Below are 18,469 nucleotides of genomic sequence, written 5' to 3' on the forward strand. Positions count from 1 at the left end.
CTTCCCTCATCCTCCCGGAACACACACACACACACACACACACACACACCCACACGCCCACACACAGAATCTAAACACAAAGCAAGCAGCAGGATAAAACAGTCCAATGGACTTGGAATGCGTCGACAGAAGGTAAACAGATTTTAGGTATTTTAGGCTGCACAAGCTGTTAAAATGGCAATGGTACCGTCTATCACAGCATAAAAATAAAGCGGCAACTTTCTCAGGCTGATCACAATCCAAAAAGTGAGTTATTTTATTGGGTTATTTTACACTGGCATAAAGGGGGGGAAAGCATGTCACCTGCTCTGTCGACTGAATAATGGTAAAAGGAAATGAGAGAGTTTAGGAAGTGACTTTGGGTATTTTTAATTATGGCACCAAATGAAAAAAGTAACCATGCTGTATATTAAAGACTCCGAGAAACTCCTGGACTATTAAAGGACTCATTGAGATCCTGACAAAAATGTTTTATGAATTTTACGAATAACTTGATTTTAGGTTGAAAAACACAACAGCACCTTACATTGGTTTTCTCGTCCATCAAACCTTTCCAAACACATTCAGCATAAGCACAGAATACAATCCATTTTATGTGCTGGGTCAGCACAAAGTAGTGCAAAACTGGGACATGGAAGGAAGACAATTTATGGTTTTCAACAGGTTTTACTACTAAATATTGAAAATTGGTGGAAAGAGATCGCATTGGGCCTCCCTGAGCCAATGAATTATAGAGCTGTTGTTTGTTGCATTTATCCTCTGACTCAGACTTTGTATTAGTTTCCCAAACTTTCTGTTGAAATATGACTGTATATTCGAATCAGAGGTGAACTTCTAACCCAGTCTTAAATCTTTTCGCCGTCTAATCTATGAATTTAGCTATTCTAATATTCATACAATCAATCTGGACCAAAGGAGGAACGATCAGGAGTCAGCACACAGCTTCAGTTACTTCAGAGTAACTTAACATTCAGAGTCACATAAAGACAGTTACAAAGCCAGCCTTCAATCACCTGGAAAACATTTTGAGGATTAAAGGACTAACGTCCCAAGAAGAGCTAAAGAAATGCCTCCATATATTTATCTTTAGTCTCAGTGATTATTGCGTCTTCATAAGTGTTTTTCAAATTCAATCAGACAACTGCAGTTAGCCCACAACAAAAGTTGAGCACATCCCTCCAGTTTTAAGGTGCTTATATTGGCTCCCTTAATCTGAGAAAATGGCTTTTAAAATACTTCTGTAAGTTTATAAATCACTGATTGGTTTAGCACAAAAGTCCTTGATAGAACAGTTGTCTGTTGTTCTACTCAGAACCACACATGGAGAAGCAGTTGCAAAACTGCAAAAATGCTGAAACACTTTTAAATCCTTTAAGTCAAGGCTAAAAACCCCATTTGCTTACAACTGCCTACGATTTACATTAACTGGAACATCTATGATTGTAGCCCATATTCCAACTTTTCATCACTTTTGGATGTCCAATGTTTAGGATATTGTCTTATAAACCTCTCCACATGCTTATCTCTGATTTGTCTGAGAGTTTTGTGGTCTTCGTTTCCTTATGAGAACAACACCCACTTTTAACCACCTACTTATCATCGAGTAAGCTAAGCTATAAATATTTTCCATGTTCAGGTGATACCATTGCCAAATAAATATGCATATAATTAGAAATGACCGTGGCTTCTCTGCTGACTGCTTGTCGTTCGGGTTTACCTGTGCAGCCACCTGTCACACCTGCTCCCGTTTATCATTAACAGAAGAATCCAGGACACACAGTCTGACACACACTCCTCTGGTTTGCTCAGTACTGTCAATCGCCTCAATGACCCCCCCATTCATTTATTTACATTTATCTCAGCCTGTCACGCCGTTCATAAAATGACAACTGAGATTAAATTTTGGGTGATTCTTTCCTGCTCAGTCTTTGACAATTGCCTCTTTCAGATAAAAATGCAAATGAGACTCGCTGAACTATGTTTCACCAATCTGTAGCTGAGCGGTTTTGTTGAGCCTGTGGGGGAACTGTTAGCTAAACTAGTTTTACTAAAGTTATTATGAAAGAAAGATTTTAGGATTACAGCATTTATCTTTTAGAACTTCCAATCTGAAGTCATTCTGCAAAAATTTGTACCCCAAAATCAGTTTAAGGTTTGTTAAAAACTTGGGAATCAAGGTAATCTGTGTGCAAGTGTTTGAGTCAATTCTTCTGTCATCAGATCCTTTGATTTTGACTCTTTTACTATAACTGCTTTTCTGCTTCTTCTTTACAAAAAAATATAAAAAGAGAATAAGCCAAGATATGAAATTTAAAAAAAGTTTTTTTAATCTACAACGTGGTTAGCATAATCCAATTAAAACTCAAAACTATCAATACAATGATCAATTTGCACTCCAATCCCCAGAATGTGGTAGAAAGTAGGAACATTTTAGGTCAACAGAATGGTCGACTCCAAGTGGCATTACATACTGAAACTTTGGTCTAAAAATTTTAATCGTTTATCTTCTTCCATTTTCTTTTATTATTTCAGGCACATTTCTGTGTGCACGTGGGAATAAATTGCATTGGCAGCGTGGAGTCAGTGTTGTTTTCTCACCTGAAACATTTGCTTGACCTTCCTGCGTGGCAGATTGACATTCAGCTTGTGAAGAAGTTGGTAGATCTCGTCGATGTTCAGAAGGCCATCTCCGTTTTTGTCCGCTTCTTCGAACGTCTGCTTCATCCACGTGAAACACGCACGTTAAGGAAGCCGGACATGAGGTACTGTTAGCGCAGTTCTAAATATCTCCCCGCTTTAGACGTGCAGGGAGTTTATCCACTGAGACAAAAACACTCAGACAAAAATGAAGGCTCAGACAGAGATAAGTTATTCGGAGCCATACGATATGTCTCGGCTTTTGCATGAGCTGAAAGAATAATTCGCATCACGGTGAAGCGATTTTTACGAAAAGATTGTACGCTTTCCAGTGAGCAGACAGGAACCATTCAAAATTATATTGACTTAGGATGTTTTTTATTTTTTTCCCTGTTTCTATAATTTGGTCGTGACATGAAAACAAACCAACAGGATATTGGTCGTGTGTGCGTTGTCGCTTGGCCAATGAGTCCTCGTCGCTAATCCCGGCCATCAGGTAGCGGAGGCCCGTGATCCAGGTTCTGGCCTCCTCTGCATTCGACGTCACCAGGTCAAGGGACTCCATGTGGTTTCCATGGTAAACCGTAAAGCAGCAAGCCTGATCGAAGTTTCCGTCTGCATACCGGTGGAAGATATCCGACTGACCGCCCTCCGTCACCTTGTAAAGGGAATCTATGGTGACTACAGTGGTGGGGAAAAAAGAAAACAGAGGAAAAACAAATAATTACCAAATAAATATTTTCATTTTTCTCTCGCTGCTAAAATGTTCTATTGTTGAAGTGCACACAAGCTCTCATTTCAGAACCATAAAACCTTTTATAGTTACGAAACACAAATAAACCTCAATCAGCCCTTGTAGTGTTTTTATAAGTGTTTATGCATCTTATTTTAAAAGCAATTTTCTGAAGCCAAAAGACTTCTGAGTCATTCCGAAATAAGCAAAAATGCATGTCGGCCATGTTGTCATTGGCAACATGGCCATATGGAAGTATAAAGGTGAAGAGGACAGATTTCTCCTCACCCACCAGAAGCTGTCTCTCTGTTGGAAATCATTTTTGCCCCCAGTATTCTTGAAACAATTACGAACTTAGATTTATGTAATAACCTTTTATACTGACTAAACATTCCTATAGCATGTTATCTGATATCTAATAAAATTTAGGCTATTCTTGTGACGTAGACACTATGAGGAAGGTGACAAATTCTTCTACACATTAGAACAACAGTGTGGTACAGAAGTAACATCTGTCTAAATGCTGTGAAACAGATCCCACAAAATGACTATTTGTGGGATAATTTGCCACTGAGTTAAATTACAGGCAGACTGGGTTTGTGGGTGAAATCTTTAAAATCTCCCCATGTCGTTCCAGTCCTGTTCCTCGATAAATCACCGTATAAATATTCTTTTCATGGACGCAAATTCAAGCCTAAGATGTTGCTCTTCTGCAACTTTCAGCTGTTTTGTTTCTTTCTAACTGCTTACATGTTTCGGTCCTGGAAATTATTTGAACTATAATGAGCTAAAGGTTGAAAATGCAACGTAAAGGAAATGTAAAAGTATTTGTTTTTAAAAAAGTGCCTTTTAAGCTTCATCCATTAGATGCTTTTGTTCATGTTTTTCATGCTAATAACAAACGTGGGTATTATACAGCATATCGTTTTCTGCATCAGCAGTCCCGTTCAAAACACAAAGCAGCCAAAGTGTCCCTAATCTACAGCTAAAAATGTTTTCATGGTCAAGCCGTTAGCTCCCAAGTGACCACAGTGTTCAGCATAAATCCCTTGGTATTGGTTTTAGCACACTGGATATCTCTGCAGAGATATCTTTAAAAAAAACAATGCCATCTGTGAGTCTCCAAGGATTTCACAGCTTCTGAAACTAACACAATATGACTGGCGTCAAAATTCGATCTGCTACTGTCATCTATGACATGTGCGATATTTTATTGGTATTTTAATAAGGTTGGTAACGCTTTAGATTTCCAAATTGTTAATCGTTTGCATAAAAAAAAAGAGTTGAAAATGATTAAACGCCCAAACATAAAACATAAAAAAAACATAAGACACCAGTAAAGAAAAAAATTACTTTTTCTCAGAATTCTTACTTTTTGACAGAATTCTGAGATTAAAGTGCTGAAAGCCAAATTTCACTTTTACAGCATGGCAACCCATAATGACAACTCCTACAGTGGTGTTCCTGCAGTCACTGCTTAAATCAAATGAACTGAATTGCCTTTGTAGTTGAATCAAAACCATTTCAACTCCAAAACTTTTAGATTAAAACAGAAGAGATTAAAATATAAGGGATTGTACATATTATTGCACTTTCCAAACAAGCAAACTACTATCAGACTCATGGACTTCTGAACCTCTTGTGTTTTCCATGCTTCTGTTTTTTAACAGAAGCATGGATCCAAAATAAAATGCTTTAAATAAAAGCCATTATAAAAGTTAATGTGGAGTTTATATAAATTTGTAACTATCTGTCCTGATTTAACTCATTGTGCCAGTAGTCACCTTATAATGCAACATGAGAGTCCGGGATAAAAGCTTACATTAAGAGATAAAAATACAGAAGCAAAAAAGTGAAAACAAAAAAAAATCCCATCCTTTGCAAAGAAAACTTGAAGTTAGCTGACCTGCATACTGAAGTGTGAGCCCTTGCACAAAACTGATAGCAACCGGCTAACCCTAATCATTTGGAGCGTCATGACAAGGAGTTGATAGTAAAATTCAAAACAAATAAAAGCCAAACTCTTTAAGACAAACCGTGAACAAAATTATGTTCCTCCACTTTCTCCTCTTCCGTCTATGATCTGTAACAATAGAGAGTATGCAACTGCTGCAGGCGTCAGAGAGTTTCACGCTCTAATGAGATTGGTGTATAAACTCGGCTATCTGAGATCCCGTGTCTGTGTTAAGAACAGCCTGCAGTAAATTGTGTCCTGCTCTGAATTTTACACAGACGCTCCTCATGCGTTTTCACCTCAGCCTGCGTCCACCACTGTGGAAATTTGTTTTGATCGCTTCAAGAACCTCACCAATTTGAATGACTTATCTCATTGAAACAATAAAACTTTTGTTGTTTTTTTTTAAAGTATCCCCAGTCAAATGTTGCACTTTGCGATAACCTCCTTGGAAATCATGCACGACTGCTTTCACGACACATCAAATTTCAGTTTTTCTGTTACATAATCTCGGCTCTTTAATACTGCTGTGACTGAATGTGGCAGCCTTGTTTCGACCTTCTGCACACACACACAGGCGCATTAAATTAAATAACCAGGACGTTGTTGTCTTTTTTCTCGTTATGTCAACAGAGATGATCTCAGCAGCTTATCTAATCTTGACATTTCACCAGCACACCCCAACACACACACCCCTGCATGCACGTACATGTATTGTTATTTACACACAAACAGGGGGACAGATGTGTGTTTCAGCTGGTAGGATGTGTGAAGCCCGCATGATAAAGAAGCGACAATGATGCTTTGACAGGGCAGTGAGATGTTTAATGTTAATCCCTTCAGAGCCGCAGCAGTGTGGCAGACTCGGATTAAAAAAAAAATTTAAAAAAAACTTCAACAGACACTCTGGGAAAAACAGGAGGTTTATCAGAAAGGGAAGCAGTGAAAAGATTATCACAACTTACAATGCACGATTCTGATTATTTGGAAATGTTTGTGTGTTTTTTTAACCTCTTTAACTCAGATTCACACAGTCAGGGCTGCTTTTCATTGGCTTCAACAACACCTAAAACGTCAGTCAAAGATTAAAACGTACCGTTTTATGTCATTTTACACACTTGTTAGATGCCGTACTTGGTCGGTTTAAACACTTCTTTCAAATACGATCTACAGACAACCCCACTCAAAAACAATAATCAGACTTTTCTTTAACGATTTCCAGCTCTGTTCTTCAGGTGGGGTTGTATAGCTGTCAGCACTGCTGCCTTGCAGAGACGGTCCTGGGTTCAAAGAACCATTCAGGGACTTTCTGCATGTGGCTTGCATCTTCTCTTCATGAATGTCTGTTGGTTAGTTTGTTGTGTTACATTTTTGTTTTGGCAGTAGTGGCTTTTACTGAACAGTAGATAGACTGGAAACATGGTGGAGATAGAGGGGAACATGCAGCAAATGGCTCGAGTCCAGGATTTAAACTCAGGACAACCACATCGAGGGCTGAAGTTCTGCCAGTTGTGCCACTCAGCACATTTAATATTTAATATCCCTTATTTAATAAGGGACAGGGTGCATTTTGTATTTTAAGAGTTTTGTTTCTTCTGGGGTTAGGGTTTTATGCTGGCCAAGTATACATTTCAAGCACCAGTTTGTTCCCACCTTGGGAATGTGTTGCTCTGAGAAGCAATTAATATGTTCCCATATGCAGCTAAGCATCAGTTCCTTCCCACTTTGTTTGTTGCCGACATTTTCTGCAGACCAACGATGAGTTTGCTCCTGCCTTGCAAAAGACGATCCATCAGTTTGTTCCGACCTTAGCTTATTTTCTTATAAACCACAGGTTTATTGTTCATTGCAATCTAGGTATATCATACAATTTTAGGCGCCCAGCCTAAATAATTTTATGGATACTAGTGTTTTTTGCTGTCTTTAGATCATAGATAACCACTCCCTGATCACTACCTTGAAAACTTTCTGGAGGGACTCCTGTCTACAGTGTGAAGTTTGCACTGACTTCTCTTTATTCTTTCTAAAATTTCACATCCTCTGCACAGATTGTTGCCATTTTTACCTTTTGTTTTCTGACATTTTTGTCATTCTTAACATTAATATCAGGTTTTCATCACAACTTTCAACATCACCACGACACAAATTCCTTCTAGAAATTGCCCAAGACTATTAAAGACTAAAAAACTGATTCAACTGGAACTCAGAATGATCTCCTTTTTTGAGCAGGACAAGCTATTGTTTTTGTTTTCTTGTTTTCTGCTAAATGTCCATTAGAAAGGGAGTGTCTGTCAAATTCACTGGAAGGTAAAATCAAATGGTGTGAATGGTGTAAATAAATACAGTAGGTATGAAAAATATTTAGACCCCTTTAAATTTCTCACTCTTTTTGACATTGTAGCCATTTGCTAAAATCAAAAAGGTTCATATTATTTCTCACAAATCTACACTCAAAATCCCATCTTGACAGAAATGTAGAATTTTTTGCAAATTTTGTAAAAATTGAAAAATTGAAATATCATGTAGTCTTTTTTTAATAAATTTGCAAAAATATCTACATTTATGTTTTTTTTCTGTCGAGGTGAGTGTACATTCATAAAAAAAACAATATGAACTCTTGATTTTAGCAAATGGCTGCAACGAAACAAAGAGTGAAAAATTTAAAGGGTCTGAACACTTTCCGTACCCACTGTATAGTCTTCATTACAAACCCCATCAGTTTATTCTGTAAACCTTTGAATGGCAAGAAAATAATTTTTTTTTAAATGTCATAACTATAATTATTATTATCCCCTGTGATTATGACAGAGATTTTTCTAATCTGGATGCTAAAAGAAAGCAAAACAGTCTTAAAATAAATTTTAAAAAAACACAGAATGCACATTAGTTAATATGTTATTGCGAAAGCAGATGTGTCCATCAAAGTCCTTCTACTCACTCTTTGCTTTCTCGCTCTTGCGTGAAGGCCTCCAGCGGATGCAGGAGCGATGCTCATCCAGGTAGAAGAGTCGTACCAGTCCTTTGGATCCCGCCTTCAGCTTCACCATCTGCGTCCCGGACTGCATCACACTCATGCATCGCTCCACTGCGGGCAACGACACACAACAACCGCGCTGAGAAAACTCATTTAAAACACAAAGGGAGCAGGTGTGTGTGGCTTTATTTATATTTTCTCAGAAGGAAGTAAGGTGACGTGTCACAGAGTCGCACAGTCATTAGCAGACAGCAGCTGATGTGACTCAGCGTCCAAGGTGCAACAGAGACGCCACTGTGTGAAGGCACAAGGCTGCTTCTCTGTTACCCACTGACCTGCTGCCGGGAGAAACTCGGCAGAGGGAAAAATAGAAACGGCCCAAAGAGGGACACTCATCTCATTTGTATCTTTCTCTGTTCATCGTTTCGCTGAGAGCCTGAGGGCTGTTGAAGAAAAGAAAAAATATATACTTTGCATCATGCTGAGGCAGGTGGAATATGTTTTTTTATTTTCAGGTTTTTTTTAAAGTGTCTGTTTCTGATATTTCCACCAAATGCTAAAGTAGTAAATGGCCAAATCACTGCTTTAAAGGGGCGATATTATGTATTTTACAGGCGCATTGAATCATTTCATAGCACAATCAAGTAACTATGCTGCCTTCAGTTGTTATAAAAATGCTCACATATGACTTTGACTTTGCAATTTAAGTCCTTGAAATTGGGCCTCTGTGTCTTTAAGAAAGCCTTGCCTTTTCCAACACTCCGCCTTCAGGAAGTCATCACAACAGCGCTCTTCTACCAATCCTTTAACAACGTTTTTAACCAGCGTTTTACCAACAAGCAGTTTGTATAATGAGCTCAGCAGATGCACAGTTCCACCTGCTGCTGGCTAGTCTGAAGGAGCTGAGTGGCGAGGTTTTTGACTGCTCTGTGAGAAGAAAGTTTATAAGCTTGGACACTGCAGCTCTGAGGAGGAGCTTCATCTTCAAAAGAGGCGCTCGGTCCCACCAAGAGTTTTGCACAGCTGAGTGGTTTCCCTGGGAGATTAAAGGATTTCTCAAATATGAATAAAAGAGTCAAAGCAACCATCCATGTATGTTGTTGATGAGGGAATAGCATTACAACATAGTGTAAATTTTAAAAATAACTCAAAAAATCTGTTAACGTATTTTAAAAATGTAATTAAAAAAAGTCAAATCTACTTCAGCATCTTCAGATCTCAGAGTGAATACAGCCCAGGTGTTGATGGTAACCGGCTGCTCTTTGGTGTTTGCTGCTGTTTTGTTCCATTTTGATGAGGAAAAAGAATTCAAATAAATTCATTATGGTGTCACTTTTGAATAATGCTGTATTATGTCCTAAACAGTGTGGCATTTTTAAATGTCACCACCCATCAGCTTCAACACGACTCGCCCGCGAGCTGATGTGCAAACTATTTTCCGACAAAGCACTGGTGGGCAGACGGTGGTTCACCAATGCACTGTTGTGCTACAACAAGTCTGCGACGTTCTGGCAGTCACCTAAAGCAAAGCTTTAAGTCAACAATCTTTAAATGAGCAGAAACGAGAAAAGTGGAGGAGAAAAGAGAGGTGGAGACTGGAGTATTAAGGTAGTCTGTCTGATTGCCTGACTGCCACGTACTGCCCAGCTTTACAACAAGCATAAAAAGGTTAAAACTTCAGACTTTTTGCTTTTTGTGACAGCGTTTTCAAGAGACGCAGACAGCAATGTCACCAAAGAGTGAAATTTCCCTCCTCGTTAGTGGAGCTTGTTATTTATGTGCGAGCGCATTCATTGTGCTGCAGATGTAGGACACAAAGCATGCTTCAGCACAGATATATAAACTAAAACTCACATCGCATATTGAAAGGCAAAGCATCTGCTCTTTTCATATTTTCAATCTTTGATGTCTAGTTTAGTTAAAGATCAGCGTCTGACAGGGAGAAAACTTGAATGTATGACCATCAATATACAGGATCAATAAATACTTAAGTAGGAATTAAGTATTTATTGATTACGTGTCTCACAGTACAGACAGTGCTGGTTTCCCACCATATAGAAAATTACATTTTGGTCTCATTTGACCCTGGACACATTTTCTTTCTCTCTCCTGCTTGGCTCATGGAAAACGTTAAATAAAACCTCTTAACCAGATTTATGGATCTCTCCCTCGGCTACCTCAGATTAATGCTCTGATTTAATCTAAGTTTCTTTCAATTGTCTCGACAACTTCGTCCCCAAAACATCCAGTGTGTTCTTGGGTTTTCATTACGTTGTTTACTCACTACTACGCCATATGTTAGGCTGCAGAGCTGTAGACGCTGGAGAATTTGACTGCATTTTGAGGAAGTAATCCAGCCATTTGATTCAGGTGTGTTGGACCAGGGATACATCAAAAGGTTGCAGGACACTGGAGCTGAAGATCCCTGCTGTATAGTATGTGTTGGGTGAAAGGTGTAAGAAATTCAATATACTACTAAAATGACTGCTACTGTGTTAGGACAACGTAATCATGATGTCACTGCCATGGTTTCTCCCTTAGCAATTTCTCCAGGTGTTTATGGATGCTTACCAATAGCTAGCCAGAATATGAGAGAGACAGCCCCACTGTTAGAGCCACTTCGAGCATTCTGCATCCTGATGTGAGTGAATCTCATCAGTATAGACAAATAGCCCACATAGCATATTATGAGATTAAGAAATATTATTTTGGGTTATTGCTGCAATATTTAAGTAGGAGTTGTGTAAATTCATTAGAAGTAGTATCAGTGAACAAGCATAAATAAATAAATAGCATCTATTATTTTTGTTACATGTCTTGACTTTGCATTTCAGGCATACCATACAGAGCAGCTGGTTGCCTACATGTAGCATTTCATGCATTTGCCATTTTGACTCTATTGTCTAACTTTATTCTTGTAATATTATGACTTTGTTCTCGGAATTTTAAAAAATATTATAGCCTGGACCTAATATTCTGTCATAGAGTCTGCCTGAAGCCCAAATAAATAATGGAAGCTTGTAGAAAGCTTGTCAAACAAGATGGTGACATCGCTGTTAACTATGGAAAAATCAATGAGTTTCAATTATTCAGATGTTCCAAAAAAATTTTCAAAAAATTTAATCTTCAAAAACCACAAAAATTGATTAATCAAATTATTGTCCAGCCCTACCAATCCCACATAACTTTGTTTTACTTATCTAGAAATACACAATGGCAGCTTAAAGGTCAAATTACATATATGACAAAATTATATAGATAGAAAGGTGAAGATAGAAAGGTATTCAATATGAGCAAGATCAATAACAGAGTTTTGGGGTAAGTTATTTGTAAGACAGAAATGGGATCAATTAAGCAAATTAGTCAAGACCAAAACATGGAGCAGTTTTCAAAACTGAACATTTTTTGAATATTCACATCTTAAAGTAAGAGATTGATGAACATTGTTGTTCTTGGTATCCAGCTGTGACAACGTTTGACAAAAGGAAAACTTTACAAAAATTTAAGGGTAAAATATAAACAACATTTCTAAAGTAGTAGGATTTTGATGGTGTTGCAAAAAGCACACATTCAGAAGATGCTCACAAAAACACCAAAATGCCTCTTCTGATGACACGGATGATTATCTTCAAAGACAGCTAAAGTCAAACCACTCATGGCGCTAAAACACATGTTTAAGCATGCTTGACAGTGCACACACTCAGCAGAGTGCTTGTCAACAGCCGCTCTATCCCGAGGACAGGCTTTGGTATGAATTTTGTTTGGATATTTGACAAGTTTTCTTGGTCGCAGATGCTTACTCCAGGGATTATAAAACACACACAAAACAACACACGAATCCTGGAAATTTAAATCACCTAACAGTCATAGATCCATCAAGGAGATCACAAGCTGCCATGTACAGTAATTGTGGAGTTTCAGGGAGTCCGTTTTACAAATGCAACTGGAGTTTAGCTCATTGCTAATTGTATTCAATTTCAGCTTGTCACTGAAAGGAGGAAGAGATCTCTGACAAGGGATGTGGCACGATGGATTTAGAGAAAACCTAATGGGTTGCTAGGGTCAAGCTTTCTAGCATCTGAGCATGACGTTACATAAAATACAAGGGATTACTGTTGTGAAAATCCGAGATTACAATTGGTTAAATAACAAGCCAAGGCAACTAAAATTCAGAGACATCACATGACGTCTCTCTGACTGTCGAGTGGGAGGAAGAGTTTAAATAATGCCTTTTTCCCCAAACTCTCATTAAACGTTTTATATGTTGAAACTTATTGATTTTTAGGGGCTCAAAGTCTGTCCTATTTGAGAAGCGAGGTCAGGGTCAACTTTTTTTTTGCCTCTTTTTTTATTGAAGAGCAGCACTTATACTGGATGCTGTTATGTATAGAATCTAAAGTAACAACACATTAAAGTAAAATGACTTCATCTTCAGCGATCTGAAACAAAGAATTGACTCATTGTAGCCTGGTTAACTAGCAGACTGTTTACTTTGTCGTTGTCGACCAGCAGAGTGACGGAAAGAAAAACCAGAGGCTAAAAGATTTTTTTAAATCTTGCCTGAGGCCTGCAAGGAGGAGCTTTGAGAAAATAGGCGGAGCTTTGTATGAGCTAGCTGTTATGCGCCCCTGAATGGCTGCCATTGGAGATTCAAGTATTCCTCAAACATGCATGAAAGTTGAGCGTAAACTATTGCTTCACAAATCTTTTTGTGCATACACAACAGTTCTACATGGGGCCACAGGTTACCGAACAATCGTGTTTTTTGACCTCTGAGAGGAAGTCGGAGTTTCCAGAGAAAACCCATGAATACACAGAGAAATTGTGAACACAAGCAGAAAGCCAAGCTGAGATTCAAACCCAGGACCTCGTTGCTGGAAAGCAACTGTGCCACCAGCTGTACCACCACGCAGCCCCCCTATATTTATCCATAAATTTATAGTTGCATCATTTTCTAATATTGTTATTAGAAAATGTCTCAACCATTTTCTCTTGTCTCAACCATTAACTCTTACATCATAAGTCAATATCTTTCCATAGGGATTAAACAAACCTCAAAGCTACTCAAATAATTATTTATGAGCAAATATTTGTTGAGAGAACTTTAACAATAAGTTAAAGAAAAGCAATGAGACACTGAGGAGAGAACTTAGTCAGAAAAATGTGTTACTCCAAAACAAAACAAAACAAAAAAATAGGTCACAATGAATCATTCATCTTGTTGGGCCACTTTTGAAATCGACGGCATCGTTAACAATTGAATTCAGAGTCGCACAGTGGCTTCAAGTACTGATCGAATCCAGACGTTTTGATGAGAAGATATACTTTCTACTTTATTTTTTCACAGACAAACAAAACAATCTTGTGACAACAACATAGGCAGAATAAAGCAAAATGAACACTTTTCATAATTCCTAAAATGATTGAGATTGCTCATAAATCACTTCCTTTAAGATAAATGTGTAATTTTTCCTTAAAAAGAAATCTCATCAGTCTTTGGCCAAAACAAAAGAGCATCTGGAGATGCAGGACTAACATTTCAAAGTGATAACTTCATAAAAGATGTAGTGTACAGCCATTACACTCCCACCAATTTCCACCTATATATACACTGTATATATATATATCCTGTATACATACACAACTAGGCATGAAAACTGAAAAAGCAGACAGAAAACACGTGGGTGACGTATTATCTCTCTGGGAACAGGAAGTCAGATGACGATCCTAGATGAGAATTAATGCCCAGTAGATTTCTTTTTATTAATTACATTTAATTAATTAATTGCTCTGTGGCTGAAACATTTTTACATTAATGTCTTCTTCCATGTCCATTTAAGCAATAATCCTCAGATCATATAAGTCAGACAATATCTATTATTATCTATCCGGCCGCAGAGACAGAAAATAGGACTCTGTGTCTCTTTAACCCCCCAGCTGTCAAATTTATGTGATCCTGTACGGCCCTGTGTCATGCTTTGCAGTTTTTACAATGTCTGGGTTTGGTCTGTACTCGCTGTGTGATCCTACAGAGGATGTTAAAAAACGACAATACAAGACAGTCTCACCCTCATAATGATACCTTGATTATGTGTTCATACACTATAATTCATTTTGTGTTGCAAGCAAACATTCAATACATTTTATTATTATTGCTTTGAATGTGACAATCTCATACAAAGCAGTGCAACAAACTAAAGTGGAAGAAACAATAATAAATGGTTTGGAAATCATTTCTGTTCATTTTTTTTTTTTATCGTAATAACTAAAACTCAGTTAAATTGGATGTGGAGCATCTATGAACAACAGTTTTTAAAGTCTTGCTAAAGATTTCAAGTTTAGGCCTGGACTCTGGTTGGACCATTCTATGGTATAAAAATACCTTCGTCTAAAACATGGGAGTCGAATTCATTTTCATTTCAGGCCACCTCAAGATCCAGAATGCCGTCTCTGCGTTGGATGAGTTCCTCTTGAAAAGAAATAACATTAAACATCTTTTCACCTTGATGTAATTTGGCCAAAAATGAAAAGTTTTGATAGATTTTTTTCCTTTCATTTCACAGATATGTAGGAAATGTTAATAGAACACCACAAAATACACTTAGTGGTTTCAAATATGACCATTGGTAACGCAAGAACGTGCACACTGAAAAACGAGAACAGGCGGTCCAACTTAGAAATATTGTGCTAATTCATCACAAGTAATCAAATTAAGTTGATCCAAGTTCATTTATAAAGTTTACTAAGTTGTAAAGGTAAACAAAGTAAGTCTGACCAGCTTTACTCAATTACTTGTCACTGATAAACACATTTTTTAAAAGTTGGATTCTCTTTTTACAAGTGTGTTTTATTTCCTTGTGTCTTCAGTGTTTGTGGCTGATCCACTGCATCCATGTGTGTAAAAAAAAACCACAACTCATCATCACTGTAGGTGCAGAGCATAGAGGAGATCAAAGCTTTGTCTTAGCAAAGAGACCGAAGCCAATTCAAACACATTTTAATAGGGTAGGTGATGAAGAAAGCCCTTCCTCACTTAGATCCATTTAATAAGACTAAAACACAGAGCACCTGGTGTGACATTATCAGTGACACTGGTTTTTATTCAGTTGCCATCCTCAATCAAAAAAAAGAAGCCACACAAAGAAAAACAGATAGGAGTAAAATTTTGATTCTTTTACGATTCTGTAAAAATATCTCTCTATTTTTAACAGTACTGGAGGAAAGTTGAACGGACAACAGTTTCTGCATGATTTATTCATATCTACATACATTTATATTCACTGGCATCTGCCCGGGTCTTCATGCACTATTCATGTGTCGGAAGGCGCCCGTGCCAAAAAGAACGTGGCAGCCAATTCAGCTGTGATGCAACACAAGGAGCGCGGCAATCAGACAACAACACCGGTCGCCTCTTGCGACCTGAAGGGTGATTGTGTGCAGAGGTTTAATCATGATGTGCTTCAGCTTTGGTTGGCTGGCTGGCTCTGAATCGCATAAACACATGATTAGTGAAAACGACCGGCGGTGAATTACCCACAGTGCCTCTAATAAACAAGATTTCTGAAGGTTCAAAGATACGGTTTTTTGCTCATCCTGGAAATACATTTGATGCATAAACATGAGTATCCGCTTCGTGTGATGTTATAAATAGAACGAGCACGAAAAATGATCGCCATGCAACCTGATTGCCAGCAATGCATGCGTTGGAAAATGGCCTGCGCTGTGACAGAAAAAGGAAAACCTGTCGATTAAAGTAGCAAAAGTTGGATAAGGTAGAGGAAAGATGCTTTATTTTTTTGCATTTAGTTTCCTTAAATGTCACAAAAATGACAATTTCACACCAAATTTTTTGTTCCACCTTACCAGTTTGGGAGAGTCGGCATTTGTGTGGCACGGCCACGGTTCCTCCGATGTGGAAAATGTTACACGCCAGGAGGGACGCCCCGGAGGATTTTTCGACGGAGCCGTAGAAAAAGGTCGATCGCACTTTTCTCTTCGACAAAACCGCGCGACTGAAAAGCGAAGAACAGATTTCACCCATTTCTTGGTCAGGACGCGCGGAGAACAAGCCAGAGTTCGGGTCAGTCCCAGAACGCAGCACGAGCAGCTGCGGATGAAGTTGAAACCATCAGCTTTTCCTCAGACTTCAGACTTGACTGATTTCAGACTTCAAATGTGGAGAAAATACATCAAAACTCCTGCTGTTCATCTTCCTCTTCCCTGGTGATCTGATCTGCAGCGGCGCCTTCGTCTGTTTGGAAACACACACACACGCACACACGTCTACCTTTCTGGTCATCTGTTCTCCACTCCCACCTCCTGTTTTGCCATCCACTTCTCTCTGATGTTCGCAGCTCTCTCAGAACATGTGCAGCTGCGGCCGCTGCCGCAGCGCAGATTTAGAAAGCGCGATTTAGCAGCTCTGTTATTGTTGTTTATTGCGTGATTATGGGAAGAGAATGGAGCAGCTTACCGGGTGGGGTCATTCAGGTCACCCAGTGGAATACGGGGATAAGACCGATGACATAACATTCATAATAATAATAATGCACTACCAGAAGTAAGATTTAATGGCTGGACATGTGGGATGATGTGTGTCTGCTTGTGTGATAGCAGACGAGTCAATCAACGCACATCTGGCTGTCTTTCGTGCAAAGCTCCCCTGATTCAGAGGCTTTTTTTTTTTGGTCCATTACAGTTTGTCTGTTCACAGTGTGACTGCAAGCTAATTGAAAACCTAAGTTAAGTTGTTTTTTACAGAGCGTTTCTGTTGGTGCGGCTACTTTAATTTCCAACCAGTGCTGGAGTGATCAATCGTGATTAATCAGATCAATCGTGATTAATCAGATTAATCGTGGTTAATTGATCAATAACTAGTTATTGATCTTGATCAATCAATAATCAGTTAATTGATTGATTATTGGTTAATCAATTAATCATTAACAGGAATATAGAGACTCAAAAAAACACTATTTGCTGGGAGAAAAAACACTGCATATTCAGAGCAGTAATTCAGCCAAAACTCTTCAAGGTATATTGCAGTTAGGATATTTTTTAATTTTATTTGCCTTTGTCAACAGGTTCAGATTCACTAATGGGATGCTATTTTGTTGCATTTTAGACAAAAGTATGTTTATTTTCTTCTTAAAAAATGGATCTGATCTATTTGTTTATTTGCATCTCTCAATGTATTTCTAATATTTTGTTTTTTTTAAAAAAAGAAAGCTCAGAAGATCAAATGAAAAATTTGCTAAATCTGCCCATTTTTTCCTGATAATGAAAAATTTATTCATTCTGACGATTGATTAATCGTCAGACTAACCTTTAGTTTCTGCCCAATTCCAAACACAAGTTACGAAACACTCTTTGTCAGAGTGTCTTCTAGTAGGAAGGGGTCCGGTTCTTATTGTTACTTGTCTTCATTTACATCCGTTTCACCCTCTACATGTTCTGTTTACATATGGACACTGGACTTTGAATTTGAACAGGGAAAATTATAATTTAGACAATCTCCAAAAATCTAACACCAGTCTAAAACATCATAGATGTTGCACATTCATGAGGAAATGTCCTACATTTACATGATTTGTGTCTAATGGTTTTGTTTTTCATCTGAGGAGTTTTTTACGGCAAAATCTGTTTGAAAAGAAGAGGTACAATAACGATATTATAAATGTTTAGTATTTTACACTATGTAGTTCCCTGCAAATAACATGGCCGACTTGTATTAAGGACACATAAATTATTTGCTGCCACACTTCAAAACATAAAACCCACACCTGAACAGGGAAAACTGGTGAGCATTGTAAAAATACATTGAATTCATTAAGAAATGTAAACCTGAAGTTTTTAAAGCTTATTAAAAAACAGAAATGTCTGCAAAAACTGGGATTCCAATTTAGGAAGTTGGAGGTTTAATGTGCCTCTCTTACACCGTTGCATAAACAGCAGTATTATCTGGTGCTGAAGAATATGAGAGAATTTGATCTCCAACTGACACCAATATTGTTTTGTTAATCTTATTTTTTGTATATCACAAATACACCACTGCTCAAGAAACAAAAGCAAAAGTCACAGCAATAACCTTAAGTTGTTGCTTAATCTCATGCTATGCTATGCACATGCTTAGTCTGCGCTAGTGAAGATTTTCTTACCTCAACACATCTAGAGC

The 18,469-nt window shown here is 38.0% G+C and overlaps 1 protein-coding gene across 8 annotated transcripts in view; it reads right to left on the reverse strand.

The window, feature by feature from the left end:
* Positions 1-18,469, reverse strand: part of plch1 (phospholipase C, eta 1) — a 77,949-nt gene that overhangs the window by 34,803 nt on the left and 24,677 nt on the right. For 3 of the 8 annotated variants that reach the window (XM_028044724.1, XM_028044725.1, XM_028044726.1), the window contains 3 exons: positions 8,263-8,409; positions 3,075-3,318; positions 2,599-2,728 (listed from right to left, as the gene is read on the reverse strand). In XM_028044724.1, coding sequence (XP_027900525.1) covers positions 2,599-2,728; positions 3,075-3,318; positions 8,263-8,409 — 521 coding nt within the window. Of the gene's footprint in view, positions 1-2,598; positions 2,729-3,074; positions 3,319-8,262; positions 8,410-16,161; positions 16,702-18,469 lie in introns of those variants that run through there. The other 5 variants (XR_003599028.1, XM_028044728.1, XM_028044722.1 and 2 more) reach the window with 4 other exon arrangements.

The sequence above is a fragment of the Xiphophorus couchianus genome, chromosome 18 (genome assembly GCF_001444195.1).
Source record: "Xiphophorus couchianus chromosome 18, X_couchianus-1.0, whole genome shotgun sequence".
Lineage (NCBI taxonomy): Eukaryota > Metazoa > Chordata > Actinopteri > Cyprinodontiformes > Poeciliidae > Xiphophorus > Xiphophorus couchianus.